Genomic DNA, 13686 nt, shown 5'->3' on the forward strand with positions numbered 1-13686 from the left:
ATTGGGCCTGCCCTCTGCCACCCGGAAGCAGGCCTAAGCCAGCAGGTCGTTATCTCCCGAGGGGTCCCAGACTGGGAGAGGGCACAGGCCAGGCTGGGGGACTCCCCCTCCCCCGCCCCCCGAGTGCACAAATTTTTGTGCACCGGGCCTCTAGTTGTATTATAAGGCTACCAGAAATTACTCAGTTTGACTCCTTGATGTCTTTCCCCCAGTTTTTAACTAATATCAGCAGCCAAAATGAAATTCAATGTACATGCTTCTGCATTCATATCCTAAATTATTTATTACATTGGTTATTGTCATTTAAATTAATCAAAGGCCAGGTACAGTTATAAGACTTTGATATATTTTATCAGGCAGTGCATTTAATTGGTCTCGAATGTGTATTGAGTTTGTGCCTATATAAATGAATGTTTGAATGAATGAAAATACCTCTTATTACATTGCCACAAGTACAGTTAAGAAAACCAAGACTGTATGTTTTAGTGATTTGCACTCGGCTAGCAAACGTACACTGAGAGCTATATATTTCTATCTCTAAACTAGTCATTCTTTTTTTAAAAAAAACATATTTTTATTGATATCAGAGAGGAAGGGAGAGGGGGAGATAGAAACATCAATGATAAGAATCATTGATGGGTTGGCTCCTGCACAGATAGAGCCCTAAACCCGAGCATATGCCCTGACTGGGAATCAAACCTTGACCACCTGGTTCATAGGTCAATGCTGAGCCATTCTGGTCGGGCAAACTAGACATTCTATTCATTCTATACCACTTTTTCTTCTCTTAATGCATGTACATAAGAAGTAACTTTATCCTATATCATAACAGTGAACTTGTTTACCAGACCATGTAGAAATCTGATTCCCCATATGCATTGCACAGAGTAGGTGCTCGGTTATCACATGCAGGAAGGGAAAGCTGTGTGGATGGATGGCTGGGTCATCTCCTGTAGGGAGAAAAATGTATATTAAGACCACAATGCTGATTCTGTGCTTCTTCATCTGTTAAATGTGGTCACCAAGATACTTTGTAGTTTAGTAAAGATTAGATGATAAGGATCTAAAGCATTTAGTAAAATGCCTGGCACTTTAAGTATTCAACTAATCTTAGTTATTACTAGTGTGTGAATGATTTTAGAGGGTGAAAACTTTAATATGTACGGGATTATAATTCATGTAATTACTCTCTGTTATATATTATGTAATTAGTTTTAATAGTTAGTTCTCAGACCATTTTATTTTTAAAGTTCTTTAATATGTCTTTTAGGTCTGAAAGAGTTGTCCCCACTTCCTCTAAATCTCAAACGTTTGTACAAGGAGACACTAGAAATTGAACCCATCTTGATCATTATTTCTCCTGGTGCTGATCCTTCTCAGGAACTTCAAGAACTTGCTAATGCTGAAAGAAGTGGAGAGTGTTATCACCAGGTGAGTGCATTTCCCTGCTGATTTTACGCATGCTTGGTCCTATTAGTGAAACAGACATGTTTTGTTTTAGTAAACCAAATAAAGTTTTCCCAACGTGTCCACTTCCTGATTTGTTGCCTTACATGGTGATAGGAATTTTGCAGATGTAATTAAGTTAATTTTGGAGAGGTTATCCTGGGTCATCCAGGTGGGCCCAATATAATCACAAGGGTTCTTATAAGAGGGAAGCAGAAGAGGTCAAGTGAAGGTCAGAGATGTGATAATAGAAGCAAAGGTCAGAGAAATGCCATTTTATGCTGCTGCTGTGAAGGTGGAGGAGAGGGCCAAGAGCAAACACATCTAGGTGTCTTGTAGAAGCTGGAAAAGGCAGGGATGATTCTCTCCTGGAGGCTCTGGAAAGAGAACAGCCCTTTTAATACTAATTTTATTTTCAAACCAAACACTTTGATTTTAGACAAGTGGGACTTCTGACCTTCAGAAGTCTGGTAAGATAATAAATTTGTCTCGTTTTAAGGCTTTAAATTGTAGTAATTTGTTATAGCAGTAATTGGAACTAATATATTTGACTACATTTGAATAATTTTTTTTTAAAATATATTTTATTGATTTTTTACAGAGAGGAAGGGAGAGAGATAGAGAGTTAGAAACATCGATGAGAGAGGAACTTCGATCAGCTGCCTCCTGCACATCTCCTACTGGGGATGTGCCCGCAACCCAGGTACATGTCTCCTACTGATGTGCCCGCAACCCAGGTACATGCCCTTGACCGGAATCGAACCTGGTACCCTTCAGTCCGCAGGCCAACGCTCTATCCACTGAGCCAAACCGGTTTCGGCATTTTTGAATAATTTTTAAAATTTTACTAGGATACTATTACAACAAATCACAACAATATTTACCTACAAAAACTGAAATAAAAAAGTACATAAATTTAAAATAAATTATATAATATCATTTTTTTTTCCTGAGGTATATTTAGAAGATTTAATTTGTTCAGATTGCCTACTTTTTTCAATTCAGTTTGCATGCAAGTTTGAAAATCAACTTACCCTCAATTTTTAACAAATGAATAAATAAACCTTTTTCATTGGGAAAATAATAATGATTTAAGAAGCAAATATTTCACAGCAACCAAAAATGAAAAGAGTGTTATGAGGAACATAAATAGATGATAGCAAAGTATCAGTTAGGCTCAGTTGTGCAGATTTTGCACAGTCTAACTTTTAGAAAATTTTATTTAGTCCTTGTTATGTTAACATACTTATTAGAATAGTATTCAATTATCAATAAGGTGTCTTGAGGAAGGGGAACCTGTTTCTATAGGTTGCATTGTTAGTAGAAAGATAAAACTATTTGCATTCACAGTAGGTTTGAGTATTTAAACTTCTTGAGTTCTGTGTACTGAGCTTGCAAAATTGTTTAATGTAGGAGAACCTTTAAATATGTACATACTTATTTATACTTCTGTTATTTAAAAATTTTGTTACTATGCTGAATATATATGTTAAGTCTAATAACATATTAGTGCAAATTAATTTTTTATTTAAGAAACTGGTGTGTTTTTCTCTTTTGGTGTGCTTTTCATTTTCCTGCTGTGCTTTAAAACTTTTTTTCTTATAATATCTCCTAAGGATTCATGAACCTTTAAGGTGTTTTCACATAACTTATGACTTATGGAAACTTTTGAATTTTCTATTTTGAGTTACCATTTCAGTTCAGCAAAATGTCCTTTTACTCTAATTATGTTGTACATTCCTTCATTTCATTTAAAATAGCAAACTAACCACCATTGATTTGGCTCAGTGGATAGAGCACTGGCCCGTGGACTGAAGGGTCTGGGTTTGATTCCTGGTAAAGGGCATGTGTAGGAAGCAAACGATCGATGTATCTCTCTCACATCAGTGTTTCTCTCTCTCTCTCTCTCTTTCTCTCTCTCTCTCTCCCTCTCTCTCTCTCTCTTTCTCGCTCTCTTCTCCATCCCTCCTTTCCACTATTTCTAAAAATCAATGGAAAAAAATATCCTGGGGTGAGGATTAATAAAAACAAAAAACTAAATAAATGGCAAACTAGTATGTGCATTGAAACAATTCAACCAGTATTTGTTTCATCCCTCCTATTTGCTTAGTTCCAGGTTACTAGTAGACCTTGAAAATAAAAAAAGAAATTAAAAAAAAAAAAAGAATCCCGATTGGTTGTGGCTCAGTTGTTGAGCCATAGATCTATGAACGAGGAGGTCACGGTTTGATTCCCAGTCAAGGCATATGCCCAAGTTGCTGCCTTGATCCTCATTGGGAGGCGTGCAGGAGGCAGCCAGTCAATGATTCTCTCTCATCATTGATGTTTCTGTCTCTCTTTCCCTTCCTCTCTGAAACCAATAAAAATATTTTTAAAAAATAAATATGAGTATTTATTACCTTTTTTATTGTATGCTTTAGTTTGCAATGAATTAGACATTGTTTCCACTCTCAAAGACTTTATAGTCTAATTGAAAAACAAAATTTTCTCTTTCTCCCTCCTTCCTCCTCTCTCAAAAATAGTTTGCCATTTATATAAATGTTTTGACTATGTACCTAGTAAAGTATTAGAGCCAGGATTCCCAATATATGTATACTTATAAAGTATATACATATATACACAGATATAGCTATATTAATATACAAGTATTATATTAATTGTCCTTAAAAAACATGGAGTATTTTAGACTTGATATGGTAAGAGGCATGTAGCCATATTAGATTCTTGACTACATTTTAAAGAACCTTAGACTAAAGTAGTCACCTTGTCCAAGCCGTTTAATAATAGAGAAATCTTAAGGGCTGAATGCAATCTGGAGTCAAACCGCTTCTGCTCGAATACTTTTACTGCTATGAAGTTTTCTATTGTATAAGGTGGCCTCTTCTACTACATGAATGTTCTAAGTGCAGATGGACTAAAGGGATTGGAAAAATTGGAATGGAATTCCGGTGAGGTCAGGATTCTCATTCCCTCTCTTCCTTTAATTTCTCCCCTCCTCTTTTCTCGTTTTCTCTCTCCTCCCACCTCCTCTCTCTGAGAAACAATAGAGGAGCAGAGGGCTGAGTGTAGTCTTGAGGCTCACAGACATGTTAGGATTTGCTAGATGATGAAAGGCCAGCCAGTGAATGAGAGAGTTAAATAGCTAGACCAGTAGGTTGAGAGTCAAATATATGCAATGTTGGAGAAATTCAGAGAAGTAAATTTCAAAGTATTCGATGAGACTATAGTTATATTAAAAATAAAATTTTAAGGTCTTTTTTTGTGAGGGTAAGAATTACAGGAAATGGTGGGATAAGGAACAAAAGATTATTCAATTATTTTATACTGTTTTATAGCTTGCAAACCTGTAATAATGATAATATATTTTAGTAAATAGAAAACTATGGAGTCTGATATATTCTATTAAAAACTGAGAACCCTGATTGCATGTTACAACATGTTATCAGATTTGTTTTTTAGTTTTCTGTTTTGTTTTGTTTCTGCAGATTGCCATGGGTCAAGGTCAAGCTGATTTAGCAATTCAAATGCTAAGAGAATGTGCTCAGAATGGAGATTGGCTCTGTTTGAAAAACTTACATCTTGTGGTATCTTGGCTGCCCGTTCTGGAAAAGGTAGATTCAATAGATGTACAAATAATATAGGGTGTCCCCCCCAAAATGTATATACAAACTTGGAATAATTACAAAGGCAGTGTTTATTAAAATACATTTCATTTTCAAAATTGATTTATCAGCTGTTAAAGTGTGTATACATTTTTGGGGGCATACCCTGTACATCTAATATACACAATTCAGTAATATTCAAGGGACATCAGCATTAAAATATATCATGCATTATTTATGATATTTAAAAAATTAGTATTTGAGAAATTTGAAATCTGTTAAGTATTTTCTTTTAAAATATGTACACGTGTACAAACCAAGATGGATCTTTTAGTAGGAAGTCAATAAAAATGTATTTTTAAAGGCATTTAAGGAAAGCCAGGAAATTATTAATCATGACTGAAGGGAGACTTAGAGAATTTTTTTCAGAAGAAAAATAAGGAAGTGCTTTAAAGGATTGTATATCTATTTATATATAACATAACTTTTTCTTTATGCTCTTGTTTTGCTGTGCCTGTATGGGGAGAAAAGATGTAGATAAGTCAGAGGGACCTGTAGAACAAACAACCTAGTTGCTAAGACAACCATGATGTAATCTGAAATAATCATTTCACTTAACTCAGTGGCCCCAACATGAAAATTATCTTAAGATGAAACAAATTGCTGGGTAGTTTTAAATGCAAACCCAGATCAACCTAGACGACTATTATGTTCATGCCCAGTACAAGGAGAGAAGATGTCCTTGAATATACTAGAAGGGCTTGGTAGGGCAGGGTGGGGCAATGGAGTTAGATGTCTAGGAAAGGGCTAGGTTCCCGAATACCCTGAGAACCTTGCAAAGAGCTTGGAACTTTTGTCCTTGGACATAGTCAAAGGAGGTCCTTAGCAGAGGAATTAATAATTAATTAATTTAATTAATCTGAGAGAAGTATTATTTGGAACAGAATCAAACAGAATAGAGTGGCTTGAGGGAGGCCCTAGCAGAGTTGTGATGTGTTAAAAATGTGTATAGTCCTAATAAGATGGCAGCTGTAGCACCTTACACAAAATAGGTAATCAATAAATCTTTGAGGAAGGAGTTAATGACTGAGTAAATGAATCGATGGCCCATAATGATTCTTCACTTATAATCAACAAAACGTATAGATTTTTGAACTGCTGTTTATATCAATATTTAAATAGTCATTACTAATACAATATTCTGTAAAAATTGCTAATGTATAAAAATATAAATTTTATGTCTGATGAATGATGTTTTAAAATGTGTAAAGAAGACTTGTGAATACTAGAATCTTGCTTTCTGTTCTAAACAGTATATTGATAGATGTTAATTTATATAAAATATAATTAAAGTGATTACTTAATTAGAATTTTTGAAGTCTATAGGATAGATTATATTACAAAAGTTTAAAAAATTGTAAAAATTTACTCTCTTTTGGGAAGTTTGTATGAATTATTTGGATATAAATTTACAAATTTATTTATCCAACTATGTCACAAATACATTGTTTCTATTAATTTTTTTTACAAAACATGCTAACCCAAGGCAAAGCTTTATAGTTTGACATTATAAAACTTACATTTTAAAACTTTACATTTTTAAATCATTATTAGGTATAGGCACATTTTATTACATAGGATTTTAAGCAAGAACAATATTTTTTATGGTCACTTCTTTTGCCATTTTTTGGTCATCTTAATTCTAAAATTTCACATTACTAATGAATGTTAGTATTACACATGTATTTATTAAAATAATTTCAGAATTCCTTCTTTTTTAGAGCTATCAGTATTTATCAATATTTTTTAGAGTTATCAGTATTTATCAATATTCATTAATTCATTCTATAAACACTTGCTGAGTACAGAAAAAAGCCAAGAAATGTCCTAGGTACTGGTTACATAAAAATTTGTACCTTTTCTCTAAGAACTTAGTTTAGAAGAGAGAGAACACATTAGTAATTAATATGTAGTGTGATTCATACTATAGAAGATAATTTACAGAATGTAAAATTATTTCATTAATTCTGCTTAGGATTGTTGTAGTGAAGAGTTGAAGAAGATATTCCCCTAAGATACTATGTTTAAATTATATTTTGACAAATGGGTAAGAATTCATCAGGTTATAAAGAGAATAACAGGCAGAAAGCATATGATGAGTAAAGACATAGGCATAAAAATTTGAATAGTGTAAAGCATGCAGCATGGACGGATGAATTTGTATGGTAAAGTTTTCGATTTCTATCATATGCAATATGATACACTAATTGATACATTTTAATCAATATACAACTTTCCTGGAAGCATGAACTAAAGCAATGAGAATCTGAAGGCCTAAAGATGACTATCAACTTAGGCACAGCAATTATAGCTAATATTTATTTTGTACTTACTAGGTATCAGACAGTTTTAAGTGTTTTTCATAATAGTATGAGGTAGGTACTACTAGTATCCTTGCTTAGCAATGGTGTAACTTATAGAACCCAAGGTCACATAACAAGTGGTGACAGAATTTGGAGTTCAAGCCTGATGGCCTAGGTTCAGGTCCAAATTCTTACCTTATCTAAGCTAATAATAGAGAAGATATATATTTAAAGTAAATATAATCAGAACATGGAGAAATATATCAGGATATCACAGAAAGATTTTAGTAAAAAAATTACTTAGTAATAGTATATTTATAAAATGGAAATTTGTGTATGTTTTTAAGTAGATTTTTATTGTTGTTATTTTATAAACAAGGAGTTGAATACTCTTCAACCAAAAGATACCTTTCGTCTTTGGCTCACTGCAGAAGTTCACCCCAACTTTACTCCTATTTTATTACAGTCAAGTTTGAAAATAACATATGAGGTAAGATTTAAAACTTGAACCACTAGTTGTCTAAGTGCAGCAATCTCTACATGCCTTCCAAAGCTCTGTAAACAACTGTCTGTTATGCATAACTTCCCTTTACATTTAGGTGAGGTATAATATCTCTCTATATAAAAGCCTAAGCAACCATTTGACTGTTTGACGATTGCTATGATGTGCACTGACCACCAGAGGGCAGATGCTCAATGCAGGATCTGCCCCCTGGTGGTCAGTGTGTTCCCACAGCGGCAGTGCCACTCAGCTGACCAATAGGCGCAGACGCAGGGCCCACGGCTGGTCAACACAGCCGGAGACCGAAATGAAGTGGCAGTGAGCCTACCGAGCAGCGGTGGTGGCAGGTGCAGCAGGACTGGGATGAGCAGGAGCAGCAGGCAGGAGCCTGGGCAGTTGGACTGCCGGTGGCCCGATCCCCGCAGGCCATGCCGAGGGACCCACGAATCTGTGCACTGGGCCTCTAGTACATAAATATGTACTATCATATGATGGCATTTATAAAAATACATTTAAATTTTTCTTCCAATTTTACTTTATATTTTTTGTTGTTTTTATCATAATAAAAGACATATAACATGAAATTTATCATTTTAACCATTTTTTAGTGTATGATACAGCAGAATCTTCTCCAGCCACTCTCCCCTTATATTCTGCTACTAAACTACATCCTAGAACTGGGTTGCATGAGCCATAAGGGTGGGATCTATTTTTTTTCTTTTTTTGTTCTTATCATATAATACCTGGAATGTAGGAAGAACACAGTAAATATTTCAATTAATGAAGAGTTCACATATTAGGAAAAATGTTCCTTGAATGTTTTAAAGTGTAGCCTTATCCAAGATCCTATTTTGGAGGTAATTTCATTACATTTTCTTAAAAATTTTCTGTTTTATTTAAACACTTGTGAGTTTGCTATTTCTTGTATCAATGTAGATAATTTTATGCTAGGAAATATCATAGTGCATTATGTTCAAAATTATTGCGATATATATGCACACGTAATTATAATTTTTAAAAATTGTTACATTTCTTCTCTTTTTTGATTAGTTGTGTTTTTAAAAATTTATTTCAAATAACCATTGTCATACTTGTCTTTTCTGTTCATTGAATTTGCTACTTTTTTCTTTGTTTTTCCTTCTTAATGTTTTCCTTAGATTTGTATTTGCCTTTGCTGATTTCTTATGTTGAATGCTTAATTGCTTTATATTTACTTGCATTAATATTGAAATTAGTTTAAGTTTCTGACATTTTAGTGGAGTATATCCTTGTTCTTAACTCATAATTTGACATATTAATGTTTTCACTTTATTATTTTTCAAATAATCTGTATTTGTGTATGATTTTTAAAAATTATATATAACTTATCCATTTTGCCTAATCTTTAGAATAGTATCTTTAAAAACTCTAAGTGGTTGTTCAGTTTCCTATTCATCTCTTGTTTTATTTATTTATTTTTAAAAAATATGTTTTATTGATTTTTTTTTAGAGAGAGAGGGATAGAGAGATAGAAATATCAATGAGAAACACCATCAATCGGCTGCCTCCTGCATGTCCCCCTCTGGGGATTGCGCCGGAAACCAGGCATGTGCCCTGACCAGGAATCGAACCAGTAACATCTTGGTTCAAGGGTTGACACTCAACCATTGAACCACACTAGCCAGGCTAATCTCTTGTTTTATTGAATAGTTCTCAGAAAATTTTGCCTATTCTATGATAATATTTTATAAATGTATCATAAACAGAAAGTTTCAATTTATTTATTTTAAATCTGTTTTTATTGATTTTAGAGATAGAGGAGGGGTGAGGGGAAGAAAGAGAGAGAAACATTGATTGGCTGTCTGCTGCACACCCCCCACTGAGGACTGAGCCCACAACTGGGGCATGTGTCCTGAACTGGCAAACTGTGGGTGCATGGGACAATGCTCAACTAACTGAGCTACACCAACCAGGGCAACATTTTCATTTTAAAAGTGAAAATTTGCATATGTACTTAGTAAATCAATAGTGTTTTTCTTTTACTTTTAAATAAAATTTTTTATTTAAGAAAAAACAAAACAAAAGGATTGCAAAAGGAATGACTGTTCTTTGTAGCAGACATTCTTTAAGTAATTAGTTGAATTATTTGTATGTATTTTTATGTTGAAATCATTTCGGTCAAATACCTTAATCATCATATAAAACTTAATTGGTTATTTTGAATATTGTTGGTTTATAGGGTTTTTTTAATTTCAAAAATTATTTTGGATTTATACTAGAGATGAACTATTAGGTATAAGGAGTTTTATATTTGTACATTTTGAAATAACACAGTAATAAAATAATTTGGTAATGCTGTAAAGTTTTTTTCATTATAATATGTTCTCAAATGTGTTAAATACTATTTTGTTTTACTTTATTTTTAAATAATATGATGTCTATTGTCCTTTCTTTAGTCACCTCCAGGTTTAAAGAAGAATTTAATGCGTACTTATGAATCTTGGACTCCTGAGCAAATTAGCAAAAATGGTAATCTACATAGAGCTAATGCTCTCTTCAGTTTTGCATGGTTTCATGCTGCATGTCAAGAGAGAAGAAATTATATTCCACAGGTAAGTAGGATTAGTCTTGGATATATTATAAGTTGTATATATATTTTTTAAGTTTAGTAGAAGTGGCTGGGATTACTTCATAATGTGGCTCTTGATTCATAATCTATTATGTTAATCTCCTGAATTGTATATAGGAGTCTAGTTCATATTTCTTTGAATTAAAATGTTTAGGACAATGAATTAACCATCATAAGCCTTCAGTGATTGTTAGGCATAATTTTTATAGTTTTATGTCTAACAGGTATCTCAGAGATCAACTACTGAATTCCCCATACCTGCTTTTTCTTTAGTATATCCCTCTCGATAAAAGGCATTGATATTCATTTACTTTTTAAAAAAATTTATCTTTATTATTGAAAGTATTACAGATGTCTCCTTTTTACTCTGATTGACCCCCCTTCACCCTACTCCTGCCCACCCCCCTCCCCGAGGCCTTCACCTCACTGTTATCTATGAATGGGTTCATATATGCATATAATTTCTTTGGTTGATCTCTTTCTGCCCTCCCAACCCCCTTCCCTCTCATATTTGTCAGCCCGTTCCATGTTTCCATGACTCAGGATCTATTTTGTTCATCAGTTTATTTTGTTTATTAGATTCCACATTATAAGTGAGATCATCTGACACTTGTCTTTCTTTGGCTTATTTCGCTTAGCATAATACTCTCCAGGTCCCTCCACACTGTTGCCAATGTTAAGAGTTCCTTCTTTTTTACGGCCATGTGGTATTCCATTGTGTAGATGTACCACAGCTTTTTTATCCACTCATCTGCTGATGGCACTTGGGCTGTTTCCAAATCTTAGCTATTGTAAATTGTGCTGCTATGAACATAGGGGTGCATATATTCTTTCTGATTGGTGTTTCTGCTTTCTTAAGATATATTCCTAGAAGTGGGATCACTGGGTCAAATGGAAGTTCCATTTTTAACTTTTTGAGGAAACTCCTTAAGTTGTATGAGTTCCTTATATATTTTGGATATTAACACTTTATCAGATGTATCATTGCCAAATATGTTCTTTCATACACTGTGCTCTTTTCATTTTGTTGATTGTTTCTTCTGCTGTGCAGAAGCCTTTTATTTTGTCTCTTGGCTATCTGTGTCCTCCTTTGGAGAAGTGTCTATTTAGGTCCTTTGTCCACTTTTTTATTGGATTGTTTGCCTGCCTTTTGTTAAGTTGTATGAGTTCCTTATATATTTTGGATATTAACACTTTATCAGATGTATCATTGCCAAATATGTTCTTTCATACACTGTGCTCTTTTCATTTTGTTGATTGTTTCTTCTGCTGTGCAGAAGCCTTTTATTTTGTCTCTTGGCTATCTGTGTCCTCCTTTGGAGAAGTGTCTATTTAGGTCCTTTGTCCACTTTTTTATTGGATTGTTTGCCTGCCTTTTGTTAAGTTGTATGAGTTCCTTATATATTTTGGAAATTAAACCCTTATCAGATGTATCATTGCCAAAATGTTCTCCCATACAGTGGGCTCCCTTTTCATTTTCTTGATGGTTTATTTTGCAGTGCAGAAGCTTTCCATTTTGATGTAGTCCCATTTGTTTATTTTCTCCTTGGTTTCCTTTGGCCTAGGAGATGTATTGATAAACATATCGCTATGAGAGAAGTCTGAGATTTTGCTGCCTAAGGTTTCTTCTAGGATTTTTATGGTTTCCCAACTTACATTTAAGCCTTTTATCCATCTTGAGTTTATTCTTGTATATGATGTAAGTTGGTGATCTAGTTTCCTTTTTTGCATGTATCTGTCCAATTTTCCAAAGAAACCTAGGATTGTTCTTGAGTTTGTTTTCTTAGTCTCCTATCCAGTTCATTGTCAGGTCCTATTGATTCTACTGGTACTTTCTAAAAGTTCATCATGTTTCCTTCCCATTTTTCTAAGCCTTATCACCTCTCACCTATACTACTTTCTAAGATAGCCTTCCAACTCTTCTAACTTTTTACATTTAGCAGCCAGAATTTTTTTAATATATAAAATTGATTATTTTGTTGCTGTTCTTAAACCCATCAAATATCTTTCTATTGTATTTGGAGGAAAATGTGCACATTTCTTACCATGGTCCAAAAGGAAAAATTTGCCCATGTCTTCAACCTTCTCTCAGGCCCCTGTACCCACTTGTTCTTTCCACCTCAGGCACACACGACTTCTTTATGGTCTTTGAATTCATCAAGCTCTTTCTCACATAGGCCCTAGCTGTTCCTGTTATCACATGCAGACCACATTGCCATGGCAGCCCTAGCTGGTACCAATGATTTGTCCTGCTTGTCAAATGCCTATCTTAGCCACCAATTGCATCATTCTTTCATCTTTAAATTTTTCCCATCCTTTTTCCACTTTGTCTACTTCTGTTCGGATAATCTTTCCTCAAATTTCCCTCTCTACCTGCCTCTTTTTTATCCCCTCTCGCTGTTTCAGGTACATGTCAAAATCAGGGCATAGGTTATGAAGTTACAGACTTGGGTTTGGGCTCTGACTCTAGAATTCTTAGCTATGTGACCTTGGGCAAATTAACTTTAACCCTAATAAGCAACTAGCTGTTTCTTCAGCTCCAGAATGGGAATAATAATTATGCTTATCTTTATTGTGAGGATTAAATGAAATAGTGTATGTTCAAAAGTGCTTAACACATAGTCTGTCAGCAATTTGTCAAACTCATGAAATAGCAAATAATAACAGTAGTGTGTTAATTCATATAATTTACATACTACATTTATGGGGAGAGTATGCTTAATTTGCTCATTTTAAAAAATAAGACAATGGATCTCAATGATAATTAACTTGCTGAAGGAATTACACCTAAAAAACTACAGAGGTTGGAAATGGCCAGGCCCACCTTTCTCTAAAGCAGTGGTTCTCAACCTTCTGGCCCTTTAAATACAGTTCCTCATGTTGTGACCCAACCATACAATTATTTTCGTTGCTACTTCATAACTGTAATGTTGCTACTTTTATGAATCATAATGTAAATATCTGATATGCAGGATGGTCTTAGGCGACCCCTGTGAAAGGGTCATTCGACCGCCAAAGGGGTCGCGACCCACAGGTTGAGAACTGCTGCCTAAAGCCTTTACCCCTAATTTTTCTGACATTTGCCTTCACACTAATGGATCAGTTAATCCTGATGGACAAATTAAATACAGTGATAATGATGCACTTTTATTTTTTATTTTTATT

At 34.1% G+C, this 13686-nt stretch overlaps 1 protein-coding gene across 6 annotated transcripts in view; it reads left to right on the forward strand.

The window, feature by feature from the left end:
- The window catches only part of DYNC2H1 (dynein, cytoplasmic 2, heavy chain 1), a 289555-nt gene that overhangs the window by 194738 nt on the left and 81131 nt on the right, over window positions 1-13686 (forward strand). For all 6 annotated transcript variants that reach the window (XM_005856867.2, XM_005856868.2, XM_014539785.1 and 3 more), the window contains 4 exons: window positions 1271-1431; window positions 4932-5057; window positions 7791-7901; window positions 10349-10504. In XM_005856867.2, coding sequence (XP_005856929.1) covers window positions 1271-1431; window positions 4932-5057; window positions 7791-7901; window positions 10349-10504 — 554 coding nt within the window. The remainder of the gene's footprint in view (window positions 1-1270; window positions 1432-4931; window positions 5058-7790; window positions 7902-10348; window positions 10505-13686) is intronic.

The sequence above is a fragment of the Myotis brandtii genome, unplaced genomic scaffold (genome assembly GCF_000412655.1).
Source record: "Myotis brandtii unplaced genomic scaffold, ASM41265v1 scaffold105, whole genome shotgun sequence".
Lineage (NCBI taxonomy): Eukaryota > Metazoa > Chordata > Mammalia > Chiroptera > Vespertilionidae > Myotis > Myotis brandtii.